General features: G+C 34.9%; 1 protein-coding gene across 1 annotated transcript in view; it reads left to right on the top strand.

Annotated features, from left to right (window-relative positions):
* MALRD1 (MAM and LDL receptor class A domain containing 1) overlaps positions 1 to 15075 on the top strand; it is a 243807-nt gene that overhangs the window by 16592 nt on the left and 212140 nt on the right. Inside the window, exons 5-7 of the mRNA XM_086740250.1 lie at positions 4903 to 4995; positions 7235 to 7442; positions 14498 to 14644. Coding sequence (XP_086596376.1) covers positions 4903 to 4995; positions 7235 to 7442; positions 14498 to 14644 — 448 coding nt within the window. The remainder of the gene's footprint in view (positions 1 to 4902; positions 4996 to 7234; positions 7443 to 14497; positions 14645 to 15075) is intronic.

Raw genomic sequence — 15075 nt, 5'->3', positions numbered from 1 at the left:
TTTATTGCACATAGACTTATTCACAGTTCGTATGAGTTACTCATGCTGCAAAAATTGCCAGTAAAACCTTCAGAAACATAAGCTTCTGATAGTAGCTTCAAAAATAACACCCCCTTGATTCATATTTAAGACTTCTTAAACTGAAATGAAGGGAGGGATAGCTTTTACACATTCTCCTACCAAATCATTCCTTTGTTTACGAAAAATAAATACATCTTTGAAACTAACCGAATACTGAGAAACAGAAGCAAGAGCCAAGTGCTGAGTCCTACCCTAGAAGACAACAGAACTGCTGTCCTGAGGGCTGTCATTCAAAATAACTTGTCAATTGTACAATCCAGTGCCATGCATTTTCCCTGCACCATCTTTAACTATTTTTATTGGTCAGAACCTCTTACCTCTGCATAGTTTTTGCTATGTCCCAGTACCAACAGGCCTGATGCAAACAGAGACTGGATTACATTTAATGCACAATTGTCAGTACAGTTCTTAGATGAAAAGCACCACAGGTGTTGCAAAACTACCCCTATCCTTCCTCACCCTTTCAACAGAGAGGCCAAGGATGAGTAAAAACTTAAATTGTTCTTGAGTGCGAAGAAGGACAGGGAAAATGGACTCTTTTTGTCAACAGTAGTCCACTGTTGACTGATATTTAACTTTCCATCCATGACAATCTACAGAACTTCTCCTTTTTTTTTTTATTGCTGGCTTAGCAAATGCTGCTCTTAATTCAATGCTACTGCATTTGATAATTTGATTTTTCTTTCCTAACTTCATGTTATTGGTTTGAAACTGGTTTTTGCATACTGAGATGATTTTAAATTCTGATAATATCCTTCAGAGTGCTTGTAATTCTGCCCAATTCAGTGTTATCCACATTTTTAAAACATTTTTCATTCTACTGTCCAAACAGTTAGTCAGCACTATAATTATACTAGGCCCTGAAACAGACCTATGAAAAGCCCTATTATCATTTTCTTTTAGTTTGATAAAAAACTATTGACAGCTCCTCTTTAAAAAAGTCACACTCCTATTTGCACACTCATTTGCACACTCATCTTGCAGTAATTCCATCTGCACCAAATCTCAACTGCTTAAAGAATGTCTTACGAGATTATGTTAAAAGCATTAATAATGTAATTTCTACTCTTTTGAGTCTCTTTACCATGAAAAAAAAGATTACTCTTGCTGAATGTGACTTGCTCCTTAGAAACCTCATGTAGGTTTCTTACTTTCTAATTATCTAGCTGCTTACAAGATTATTGTTAGCAATTTGTTCCAGTGTCTTATGAGTTGTCAACTTTCAGCTGATTTGCTATAATTGCATAGTATGTATTTTTCCCTTCATTCTCCCAGTTCTCTAGTTTCTCATACATTCTCCTCATGTTCTCAGTCAGTTGTTGACAGTAAGATATTCCTTCCATTATGTAACCTTTACATAAAACTTCTCGATTCCCTTCCAGTTCCAGTACTACTTGCTTATATATATTTGTAATATTATTCTTCTATTCTGGTCCATGTTTGCTTTCACATTTGGCAATATTAACTGTCTTACTAACATAAAATATTAACAATATTAACTATCTGTTAACTATCTGATAAATGTTAAACTTTTCTGTTAAAACTGAAACCAAATAAGATAATGTTGACTTCAGTCTATTATTCGTCATTCATTACTTGCTCATTTGTCCTGTTAAGTAATGACCTTAAACTTCTTCCTTTTATCTTCTTAAACTTTACATCTTGTGTGCCTTACAAAACAGATGGAAATAAAACAATTTAAAAAAAAATCAGCTGATGTTTCCATATGCAAGCATATTTTTACCTTAATGCACTAAATTTTCTGTGTTTAGCAACAATTGCAAAAGCCATGGAAGTACATTCCTCTGCAGAAGTTAAAGGTGATCCATTAATCATTGTGAGGGAACAAATAAGCATTTGTTCCAAATTATGTTTGGAAATCAGAGAAGCAGAGACAAAATAATGAGTGCAATTGCACAGCAGTGAATGCATCTGTAGAGAAGTGTCAAACATAATTTTTTTTTAAAGTTGTATTTTATGAATTGAGTTCATAAGAAAAAGTCATGATTGTCTCTTCCATCCTTCAAATCTGAGTAGCATGATCGAAAAAAAAAAAAAGCAGGAAAAAGAAACAATTCCTGCCCATTTTTGTTTTATAAAGAATCATTTATAGATAGTAATATACCACAATAAGGTGAACACAATGAAGGTATTTGGAGCAACTGCTCCTCTGCATCACCAAAATAAATCTTGAGGGAAAGTACTGGAAAAGCAATAGATTCAACATTTTAAAAGAAGGCCAGAGATGTAAGGGATGTGCTGGAGGGGTTGCCCCATTTTTCCTAAAGAGATGAAAGAATCTGACAAGCAGGATGAATACTACAAAGAAAATCTTGTAAGGAAAGGAAATAATATAAAATCATGGGGTAACGCCTGTTGCATGAAACAACACCAAGTTTAAAAAGTTGTTGTATTTGAAGTGATTTACAGCTTTCCGTGTAAAAATTAGCCTAGAAGGTCTGGATACTGGCAAATGCAGAGAAAACCCAAGTTTACTGCTACAAGCTGTTTTTATTAAATTAATTTGAGAGAAAGATGGTCATGGGAATGGGTATCTAAGCTGTTCATTGAATGCGAACAAAATTATAGTATCCAAATGCATCCAATCAAATAAACAGCAAATTTTAAAAGTGTTCCCATAAGGTATACAAATGTGTTTGGAGGGTTCGTATATGAACGTGTGGGGGAATACATTAACTGAAGTATTTTAAAAGCAGGCATTTAACCACAGGCTATAGTTTTATGCAACATGGTTCCTAGTACATAATTGTTTTCTGTGTCTTATATGTGGCTATTGTACATTAATAACATTAACAGATTTTTTTTGGAAGCTGAATTACTCAGCAAAATTAAGCAAGTTTTATGCAGAATGAAGTGTCCTCAACATTGAAAGACTTTTGCTGAATATCTATCAAATGAATTGACAAATACTTATATCCCATTCTGATATTGAAACACACAGCTGACTTTATTTCTGAAATCAAGTATGTCGTGTGGTTTACCAAATACGGTCTTTTATGTCATTTAGTGTTTTAATTAGGGTGTTGGCTTAACTCTGTCTTGCAGCTTTCCAAAACTGGTCTTCAAACACATGCTCAATAGAGATTTAGTCTTCCTGCTTTGTTAGTATGTCATAACAGTTGAAACCTTGGCAGGAAAAGAGCGTAAGTAATTGGCTACTCATCACTAATCATATCAGTCTTGTTCTGCTGGCTCAGACCTCTCAGTTTATCAAGCAGTAGATGGCATCTTCCTCCTCCTTTTTATGTTGCAAGACAGGAAAAAAGGTAACTAACCTTGTCTATAGTATTGACAACATTTCACGTACCTATCATATCCCCTTTTATTCATCTCCTATAAGATAACATGTTTTTATCTTTTCAATTTCTCTCCAGATAAGAGACTTTCCATTTCTCTTATCCTGCTTTGCATATTTTTCTGAACTGCCACTAATTCTGTAATATTCTTTGTGGAAAAAGGGCCTGTTGTGAGAGGACAAGAGGTAATGGTTTTGAACAAGAAGGCAGTAGATTTGGACTGGATATAAAGAAGAAATTTTTTACAGTGAGAGTGGTGGAATACTGGAACAGGTTGCCCAGAGAGGTGATAGATACCCCATCCCTGGAAACATTCAAGGCCAGGGCTGGAGGGGGCTCTGAGCAACCTGATCTGGTTGAAGATTCCGTGCTCCTTGCAGTGGGGTTGGACTAGATGACCTTTGAAGGTCCCTTTGAACCCAAACTATTCTATGATTTTATTCTATGATTGTATGAAAAGGTATGACTGGTACTTTGCACAGTACCTAAAATGGGTTTCATTATTGATACTTGTAATGGTAAGTCTGTTCCTGCATTTTTTTTCTGTCTTTCTGGTTTTGCTCTATTTTGGAGCTGATTCTTAAAAATATTTTATTTAGGGATATGAAGTTCACATAGAATCATAGAATCTTTAAGGTTGGAAAAGACCTCCAAGATCATCAAGTCCAACCATCAACATAACACCACCTAAACCATATCCTGAAGTGCCACGTCTACATGTTTTTTGAAGACCTCCGGGGATGGTGACTCCACCACTTCCTTTGGCAGCCTGTTAAAATGCTAAATTTCTTTTCTTTGTATTGGCCTCAGCATGTTCCAGTTAGGCTCATGACCAGAAGCAGAAGCAGCATGAACTGGTTTTGTCAGATTATTGAATCAAAAGGACTTGGAATGCTTGCATAAAGGGAGCTTTACCATATTATTATTATTACTCTCATTGTTATCCTCAGGAGATGGTGCGAAAATGAGGATTGAGGTAGCTCAGAACATGACTAGGACTTGTCAGGTAGTAGTTTGCCTGCTTGCTTTACAGATTTTTTTAAAAAAAGAAAAAGTTTTTAGCACAGTTGAATAGGTAATTTTGACAGATCCCAATTTCATTTCTAAGAAAATTAAATGTAATTATAACACAACACAATACAAGCAGTTATTTATGAAAAAAAGAAACTAATGTAGAGAGCACCATGGAAACATATTGTTGAATTCAGCAATAACATAGCTTGATTTACATATTAATTCACTTTAATTCTACCAAGCCAACTCCTGATAATTATATTATTAACCTGTTTAATCACAGTAAACATGTCTTGTTTCCCCTCTCTCCCACAGATACCAGTGCAAAGATTGCAAGTGAATATGTGAAGTTCTATTTCCTCACATAGAGTGACTTTGTATATAGTGGACATTTGGCTGGGATATGAAAAGATCAAGGATAAAAAATGGCCTTGATAATTTGTAGAGGAACAAAAATTAGCTTTGTAACATTGTATACTACATTTTACAGGAGGAACATATCTTGTGGGAAACCAACATCATGACTAAGAAGGAAAAGGTTAAAGTCGATATACAGCTACCAACAGGGCTAGAAAAACTAAAGGTATGAATGAAAAATGTATGTCTTCTATTTTTGAAGATGTTTTACCTTATTGTTTATAAAGCTTCTAGGAAACTTAAAAATTTGTTAGAATTATATGTATCCTGAAGGTCTGGCTCTTCTTCATTTCTTCAATGTGAGTAACACTGTGGTTATATCCCAACAAAACATCTACACAAACATAACATGTTGAAGTTGTTGGTCTTTAATAACGTGCAAGAAAATTAATACAAATCTCACCATATTTTAGTTAGTCATCTGAGTCCATCTCAGATGTTACTCATCTCAGGTGTTACCAACCCATTTAAATATAAATGCTATTAAGTGAGATGATGTGAATGATATTTGTGGGATTTTAGTGAAATAATGTAACTAGTAACTATGAAATAGTATCTTCCTCTTGAGTTTTCAGGCATAGAGAAGAACACAAACTTGCTACTACTTAATTCTTAAATTAATTTACAAGTTTCTATTTTATATAATTTTACATTTACATTTTTTTTTGTAATTCTGTAAATAACTATCATATTTTACCATCTCAAAAATCACCTGAAAATATAATCTCTGTGAAAGAACAAAGACAAAGCTCACTGTAGGAACTGACGTTTTGATATATATTAGAATTAATGTATTTCAGCAAGCTAGTAGGTTATAAGGACCTGTTGTTGCCTGTGTCTCCTTTTCCCACAAGGACAAGCATGAATAACAAACAGGTGTGTAGTAAGACTATATATTGTATCTAAAAATAAGTAAACAAAAGGATGCTAAGGTTGTCTGTGTACATGTAGAAAGCCAAAACTATGCATTCTTGTACAAAGACAGCAAGGATCACTTGTGCTTAGGAAAGGAAAGATACTTTCTTTAATTATGTGACTATGCAATGTTTTCAGTATAGCATTCTGCTGTTTGAACTGGCAGAAAATGGATAGTATTACAAGACCTTTGTCATTTTGAATAAAAATGTCTCTAGTGGAAGATAATGACATGTATCATTCTCATTTCTTAGAAAGAAAAATGCCTCTTGAGATTTCACTCCAATCTAATTTTCAGGCTTCATGGAGTGTGTTAGATCATTCTGCTTATGCCCTGAATCATGTCTGTTCTAGTTTCCTTCTGTTTTGTTGGATACTCTCGTCCAGCTTTCCTTCCACTGTGCTATCTGCCTCTTGCACATGACTACTTTCTGAGACTTGCGCTCTGGCCATGTCCCAGCCTGTCAAAACCCACAACTCTGTTTTTTATTTTTGCCTTTAACTCCTGTTCTTGTTTCTCAGTGCTGTCTTTCATTGCACTCTTAATCTTTCTAATGAATCCAAGCTTGCTTCCTCCTGCTTGCTCTTCTAGCTTAAGTGAAAGAAACTTGGAAAGCACAAGTGGTGTAATCTCCTTGCTTTGAGATCCAGTAGAGCTGGGCTCCACTGTGGCCAGGAGCAAGAGACGTTCTTCTGAAACTTCATTGCCCTAAATCAGCTTATGTAAAATCTGGTCAGCGAAAGAAAACCCTGTCAGAGAGATAAATGCTCCTTGAACCTCTGTGTCTATGCCAATAGCAGTAAAATAAGCAACGCCAGGGAACAGGCCCAAGATTGGCATATGATAGTCCACAAAATTAAAGCATTAACATTCCCTAGCAAGGTGTTGACTCAGGCAAACTGGCCATCTGCCAGACAGGGCCTGGAACATTTCAAGGGTTACCAACAGAGAGGGACCAAGCCCACTATATAGACTTGATGTTAACCACCTTAAGTGGTGAAAGAGATACTAGTTGTTAAGCTATGCTTTTGCAATGGGTGCCTGAGGACAGTCTATAAACCATTTTATTCACCTGTGAGTGTAACCAAGATTTTTTCTCTTGGGCATCTGCAAAATGAGGTTCTGGAGATACTTCAGAGCAGAAGATGGAGTCTTTAGGATATTGCATTTCAAGTCACTCTTCTAAAGTACAGGGGCACTGCAACTTTTTAGCTAAATGGTTATGAGATCAGGATTTTTTTTCTTTAGAATAGACTTTTACTTAACTTCATTCTTGGAAATCGTCCAACACTTTTAGCTGAAAATTTTAATCAATTTTAAACAGAAGTAGTTATACAAAATTTCAGCTTCTGATTTGAAATTTGTCATGGTTTTGTAGTGGAAAGTATGCAGTGCTTTTTGCATGTAGAACATTGCTGTTTTATGTAAATAAAATCAGTTTATCTCTGTTGTCTGTTAATGCAAATGTTTTAACTGTAACAATCCATAGCTTATGTTTAAAGGAACACTCCAGAGCAGGACAGGTTTCATCTGCCTGAATAGCATCCAGCTCTCGGACACTACACCATCTGGACCACCAGATTTCTGCTCCTTGGAAGAATTCATCTGCACTGATGGGGAATCCACAGAGCCTGGATCAGCCTGCGACTCTCACCCAGATTGTTCTGATGGCAGCGATGAGGACCCAGCAGCCTGCTGTAAGTGCATGTCTTTAGAAGGACACTGCTGAAAAGTATTGTGAAACCTAAACAGATCCATATAACAAACGGGTAGAAAATGTATTTATTATTTATATGGCTTATTTTACCCAGAATATTTAATGATGTACAGGTTAGTGACAGTGTTCATAACATTTTCTGTTATGCATTTTTCTTCTTCCTGTCACTTTCTATTTCTCTGTCTGGCCTTAGAAATATGTTTTGGATTCAGACAGTAGTTTTTAAAGTATCTGCAGAAATGCAACATTTGCACATTTTTTTGCTTAAATTTATATCACCTACATACAATATTTATAACCTCTACTTCCCTGATTTGAGAGGGACTGAAGTCTGCCTTGGGATTTGTTGTTCGACCACTTCCGTAGTTTAGACTGTCTGTGAGTTTTTGTCAGAAAATGTGTTGTGACATGGTATTTGCATGGTAATACAATCTGGCTGTAGTTCAGGAGCTACATATTATGTTATTTTCAACTGAAGGTAACTTTGCTTAGAAGCCACTGTTTCTGCTGTATAATCAAAAGTAAGAGAAAAGACTTAAAATTTCTGGAAGATGTCTATAAAAATTCTAAAACATTTTAGATCTCCATGTGGAAGTAACTTTAGAGACCTTATCAGTTTGAAAATGAATATTATACAGCGTACATCTGTATTTATGTTTGCCTGTGATAGTAACACTTAAATGTGTGTTGCAGATGAAAACTGTGCACTTATTATGATATTGGTGATGATATATATAGCTTCTGGGAGGTGCAAATTAAGATTTTGTGTGTCACTCAAGACAGCATGTTGAAGAACACTCCTAATGTTTTGTTTTAGAATTTCTTGAGAAAACTTTAGGAGCTATTTGTGACTACAAGCTTTTTTTTTTTTTTTTTAACTCATAGTCTGAATCTTTCATCTTTTCAATTACTTAAATAACTGTTCAGAAGCCATCTCTGAAACAAGTAATGTGGGCAAATGTTGAAAGAATGTTTTAAATAGGAAGGTTTATACTGTTTTATCTCTAGGTGGAATCTAAGCCAACATTAAAGTCTATAACAAATAACCTAGATATATTAAGTATTTTATAGTCAAAGAAAGATCACCATGGGACTCTCTCTTGAGAATATTTCTTTCGTGTGCTAGTGCGGATGGGTCAGACAAACTGGAGAGTGGGCCAAAGTAAGAAAAAATCAGAATGGCCTGGGGGTCTCAGCACTGCCCTTTGTGGCATCTCCAGAATTAGGGTGCTGGGGCAAGGACTGACAGGAGGCGAAGCCAGTGAAAAATCCTATTTGATAGCTCTGCCTAGTGCTCCACTGTCTGCTGCAGCCTCTACAGTTTACTTTGGTTTATCACATGGCACTGTTTCTCCACTAACTTATAGTGTATTTAAATTTAAAGAAAATATCATACTCGGGTGAACCTGAGACATAGGGATTGTGTACTTCACACCGTGCTGAGGTGTTTGCAGGTGGAAGACATATAATTTTGTTGGAGCAGTGCATAAGATATGTTTATTCTCTCAAAAAAAGGGTCAAAAAAGATGTTTTTCTAAAATACAGGTAACCCATAGCAGTTGCATCTTGCTCTGACTACTGGCTGAGAAGAAAGAAAATTTAAAAAATAGCTATCTTTAAAACAATAATAACTGTTTTTAAAGTTGGCCCATTTAAATGGCTAATATTGTCTTGGATACTTCACACACTTCTTTTCAGGAAAGAGGACCCTACAGGTGGAATGTAGCTCGTCAGCATTTTGGTCAGCTTAGAAAATTAATCTTTCTGACACTTTCTGCAGTCTTGAGCATAAGAGACCTAAACAAAAAATCATCCTTTATTTCTGCCCTTTGTTCTTTTCCTCCCATTATGTATATTTGTCACATGATCTTGAAATTGTCCTCCATGATATTTAAAGTGCACTATGTTTATTCACATCAATTTTCAGTAAAAAATTGTACCTATCTGGTACAATTTGCATATTTTAGCCTCTATTCTTTTAAATATTTTAGCATCTATCCTTGGACACATCCGTAGTAGTTTTCTTTGATGAAGTACTCTCATGTACTGAAAGAGCTGATGGGTCTCAATACTGAATGAAAACAAAGGCAGACAGCTGTTGCTTAGCAGTGGGAAGGATTTCCCTCCTCTTTGAGGATTTTCATTGCTTCATTATAGCGAGAAAGGAAAAATAATGTTTCTCTTTGTTCATGTTAACTTGACATAAATGGTCTTAGAATAATATAATTTATTACAAGAACAAATATATTTCACAATTCTTCTTAAACTTTCAGTTTAATCTCTGGCCATTTATATAAATATGTATTTAAGTATATGAGACTTAAAAGTCTTGAAAAATTAGGAATTTTTCTAGAAAACAATTATGTGCATGAGTAACCACCTTTATTTGAGTAGTTTTGTTGAAATCAATTAATCTAATGAAGTGACAAATAATGAAATTAATGTTTCTAGTATTAAATTATACATTGTCATGATGTCTTATTTGACACCGCTTATTTGAGATAACTTCTAAATTTCCTATTTCACAATGACTGATAATAAATTACCAAAACCTAGTTAATGTATTTGAAACAGAGAAAGTGAGATACAGTACTTAGAGCACTTGAAGGATTAAAAAGACCCCTTTCATGCTGATGCCTTTTCTTTATTACCTACCTAATATAAAGGAAATTTTGCACTAAATGCCATGGCAAAAAACCCAAATATTTCAAGCACTATACTTATAATACATTATTTATATGTAAAATACACAATACATATAAAACCATCACAAATGAATTAGTAGCTAACCATCCTAGCAAGTAGGCAAGAAGTCTAGGAAGCCCTTGCTATTTTCAAGTGATATCACACCTGGATACACTGGTGTTTCTGGAAATTGCCTACTCATCAGCATTCATGGAGATTCAAAATTATTGTGGAGTGGGACATCCTACACCTGTTTCTGAAAGATCATTTTCCGTTTAACCTAATTAGAAGCTTCTTTCAAACACCTGTCTTTAACTCTTCTGGTTTTAATTTTCATCTCTAGTATTAGTTTAAATATTTTCAGCCTTTCATAGGATTTGTATAATTCATGAATACAAAATACATCAAATGAAGGAAACTTGTATAATTTTAAAGCCATGTACTTTTTACTGCATTTCATTTACAGTACAGCAATTTACCGTTGCAAATCCTTGAAACCTTCTACAGCAGATGAACACATATGCAAATCCTTTTGTTACCATTCAACTTCAAAGTCAAAAGAACATTTTTTAGTCTGAAACATTTGTTTTACTACACAGTTATGTGCTTTCTGTGACACATTAATTGTCTGGAATTGTCAGTATCTGTCCATCAATTTTGTATGTACGTGTCGAGAAAAAGAAGCTACACTCACATGCTTTTCACAGATTTATTGCTTATGAACACTGTGGAGTATTGCCTTTGTGTTTCACCAGAAAAGTTTACTCAAAGTAGAATCATAGAACCTGCAGATGTGAGGTTGACATGAGATTCTCTTAACACCACTACCAGTGTCTTAACCCTAAGCAAGGTAACTGAGTAGTTCCAGAAGGAGCTGAGGCCATCTTACCTAAGGGACAAGAGCGTTAATTCAGGCTAGATGACCTATGGCCATCTGTGATCTTTATCCATTAATCCTGTAACAAATTCTAGATGAAAAAAAAATAATCACAAACTGGTAGGGAATGTGCAAGGGTAGTTTGTAAGAAGGTATGTGCATAATCCTTCCCTTTCCCAAAATGACATTAAATGTTAGTCAGAAATGGCAAAATATTAATGACAAAGTAATCACACAGAGGTGCTTTGTCACTGATCATCTGGACAGTTTATACCTCAAGTTTCATAGGAGCTAGGTGCTGCCACACTGACCAAGGTTAGCAGCCCTCCTCTTTCAATACTATTACTCAAGGAAACACCAACCTGATGGAGAGACAAGCTGTGTGTTCCCAGTTTTGTTCATTTGACTGAGCTGCCAGAGTAGGATCAAAAAGCTTTACCCAGTTGCAGGCTAGAAAAGTTGAAGCAATGTTAATTGGCTGTTAACTCAGCCTTGCCCAGGATGATCAAGAGGACCTGGGATAAGTAGAGTAAGCCAATCAAAAAAAAAAAAAACATTTCTATTTAACCTGCCAGTGCTCTTGGAACATGTACTTTGTTTCCTGTTTCTTTCTTAAAAAAAAAAAAAACATTTGGAAAAATGATTCATATTAACTGAAAACTCTTTTCAATGTATTTTATGGCTTTAGTAAGGCCTACTTATTTTTTTAAATTCAAGGAGGTGTGTTTGGGGAACATTTTTTTCTCTTGGTTACATCCCAGAGTCATTGCTTTTGCAGACCTGGTGTAATAATTTACTCATTGCCTAGTTGAGCTCTACTGCTATACCCACATGAAAAAAAAAAAAAAAAAAGACAGATTATTTTTTAAATTTGTCTTGTTACTAAAATGAACGTAGGTTGTTGTTTCCTTTCTAATTTCCTTTCTGTTTTGCTGAAGAACAAATAGATGAATGTCCAAAAATTAGAATTATCTTGTTTTGCTTTTAGAATGTGTAAAATCTTTCTGCAGTTTGAATGCAGTGAAATCTTCTCAGTGAAACAGAACTGTAAGCTGTGATGGTACAAGGTATAGTAGAAAAGGACGTAAGCCCTCCTTAAGTTTCTAGAATTAAGCAGAGATAAAATTTAAGTCAAACTATTAACTCAATCTAATGGGTTTCCCTCACATTTGTAGCCTAGCTGTTCCCTAATGTATTTATGCTTTTAAAAAGGAAGCATCACTTCCAGAAACTGCTTATGGTGGAACATTCAGGCTTGGTAAGTGACTCTGGCCCAGTGTCTCTGCACAATTGCAGGTTTGTATAGAGCTTGTCATTTTAAAAACACAGGTGCAATGAAAAAAAAAAAAATTAGTAGCATATAAAATGTGTGGTCTGTTTGCACTTAGCAAATAGAGGCACATTTTTTAATCCCCCTGCCCCCCCAAAAAAACCAACCCAAAAGCACACCACTATGAATGTTCTTCCTACTTTTATAACTGCATTCAGATTTGAATAAAGTTTGAAAAAAATGACTAGGCAAAACAATTTCATTTGGAATTGTGTCTTTTTGTGTGTGCATATCTTTTTTTTTTTTTCCCCACTGCTTGTATATTCAACCCAAAAGATGATGTTTATAGATTTCTTTCTAAATTCATAGTGTCAGAAGAAATTGTACTAGCGGTTACCAATGTAAGAAATGATGACTTTACCAGACTTCTCTCTTTCCTGTTGACTATCAAGGGCAGTGATGGGCTCCATCTGATCACAGCCTTGCTGCTTTGCCAATTCCTTTAGTATACGATTTCCAAATGTAGATTCAACAGTCAGCTTTTCACTATGAACCAGGGAAAAACCCTGAGCCTGGTATTGAGCCGCATTAAATGACAACAGATCTGGTGTCATCAGCACATGAAAGTGGTTGTTATTCATCTTGCAGTAGCGACTCTTCTCATGGTCCTGAGTACCTTTAGTTAAAAAAAAATAATAATTTTTTTCTTAATTTCCCATTATAAATACCTTATTGAGCTGTAAAATAATAATAATTAGAACCATATTGGTTTCTGTTTCATATTTAAACCATTGCTTTAACTTTGGACTGACATTTTCGTTCCAGAAAAAATATTTTGTTGCTTAGTATACAACAGAGTCAGTTGTTTGTGTCTATGGAGTCATTTATTGATGTCTTTTTGGATATTACTATGCAGCCACTGCAGTCAGCTTGCCATGCAGAAGAAGTTTTGCAGGCTTTAGGGAGGCCCAAGGAAGGAGATGTTTAAGCAAAGAATGTCTGCTTTATTGTGTCACATTGGTTCTCTCAAGACTGCTTAGCTAAGGAGAGCACAATGCCTAGACATGGTATTAATTACCGTACAGCAAAACAGCTTAGTCTTGGGTATCAATTTGCATATTCTACCTTAATGTATTAGGAACTGAATTCTAATTAACAAGGTACCTTGTCAAAAGCATGAGAATTCTGTAATTAAATAAGTTAAACAAGTTTCATGTTTAACTAATATATCACACTAAACAGAAAAGCATGCGCCATTGAATTTCAATGTATATAGTGAATCCAGGTAAGAGATGTTAATATTAGTGATTTATTTTGTACCTTAGAATTTAACTGCTTAAATAACTTCTTTATACCAGAAAGACCTTTACTATGGAGCTTTACTACCATAATGCTTCAACAAAGATGCATTTAATTTTGTTTTTGTATAATCTGAAAATTGGAGTAATGTGTAGAATCACGTCTGAGGCTGATATGATAAATGGGCCATGAAGTCTGGAAAGCACCACGTACAGGTCAAAAGCAATTTTTACAATTGCAATAGGTGACCCAAAGAGTTAAGTGTAGCACTTTGTGGAGCTGTTCTGGACTAGGAAAGAAAACTCTTAGATTGTATTACTTTCTTATCAAAATAATTAATTTTACTCAAGAAATGAAAGAGTGTGTGAAATTTTTATACAGTTTAGGTTGGTCTAGTCTGTACTAGCTGAGAAAATGGTCTTTTAATTTGCAATAAAAATTTCAAGGAGTCCTAAATAATTCATAAATTTAAATCTCATTTTCAAAAATAAATTAAGTGGGAACTTAATTCATTTTTACTTTCAGTCTATCTAAAGCACATTTTTCTCCACACATTCATAATTAAGTTTCCAGTAAAAATTATATTTAAAATTACATAATATTACTCTTGTAATCTATCAGCAGCCTAAGTACAGGCCTTATGTTTAATATGACACAAGTTTTTCTATTATAGGTGGTTTTCTTCATGGTTCTGAGTTTGATTAAGAAGAGAAGGGCCTGTCTGACCTGTTACCTGTATTCTAGAACTTTTTGTCCATCTGAAAAATCTGGATTTCAGTGAAACATACCAGCAATTCTTTAAGACTCCTTGTCCATCCAAATACAAAATAGTCATAGTTCTGGCATTAAACTGTTGCATTAAATTCAGCTTAATGATCTGTTATTGTTGCTGTTTTTAAAACAGCTAATTACACTATATGTGATTTTGAGACTGACCTCTGCGGATGGAAGCCACTAAGCCCAGGTGATGCTGACTGGAACACAATGAAAGAACAGGCTCCCCTTGACATGAAACTCCCTGACAGAGCTCATACAGCTAGTTCTGGACATGGTGAGATTTCTTTTATTATATTATTTTTCTCCGTCTGTGATGAGTGTTTGTACTTATAAATGGTGATAGACTGATAACAAAAACTGATTTGAAACGGATGCTACATAGTATGTCTATAAATAAATAACATGTTACAGAAAGCTAGTCTTTCAGGGATGCTCTTTCTTAGATGTGATTTAGTTACTACGCCTTTGTAACCTTCATTTTCTGCCAGGACAACCAATGAGGTATGAGACTTGATGCAGCCTTGAGGTTTTTCAGATAATGACCTTTGAACTGACATAGCTAACTTTGTTCACCTGTATCATAAGCATCTTTGTACCAAATATTCACACAGGGGCCGTTCTTGAAAGTACTATTTGGACAAAATATCACTGCAGCTTTTTGTGGAATGCAGGCAAATTAATCAGTTTTGTCTGGGAAAAAATAGA

The sequence above is a fragment of the Chlamydotis macqueenii genome, chromosome 2, assembly GCF_036417535.1.
Source record: "Chlamydotis macqueenii isolate bChlMac1 chromosome 2, bChlMac1.mat, whole genome shotgun sequence".
NCBI classification, from domain to species: Eukaryota; Metazoa; Chordata; class Aves; order Otidiformes; family Otididae; genus Chlamydotis; species Chlamydotis macqueenii.
Note: the sequence above shows the minus strand (reverse complement) of the source record. Positions and strands in the feature narration are given on the sequence as shown.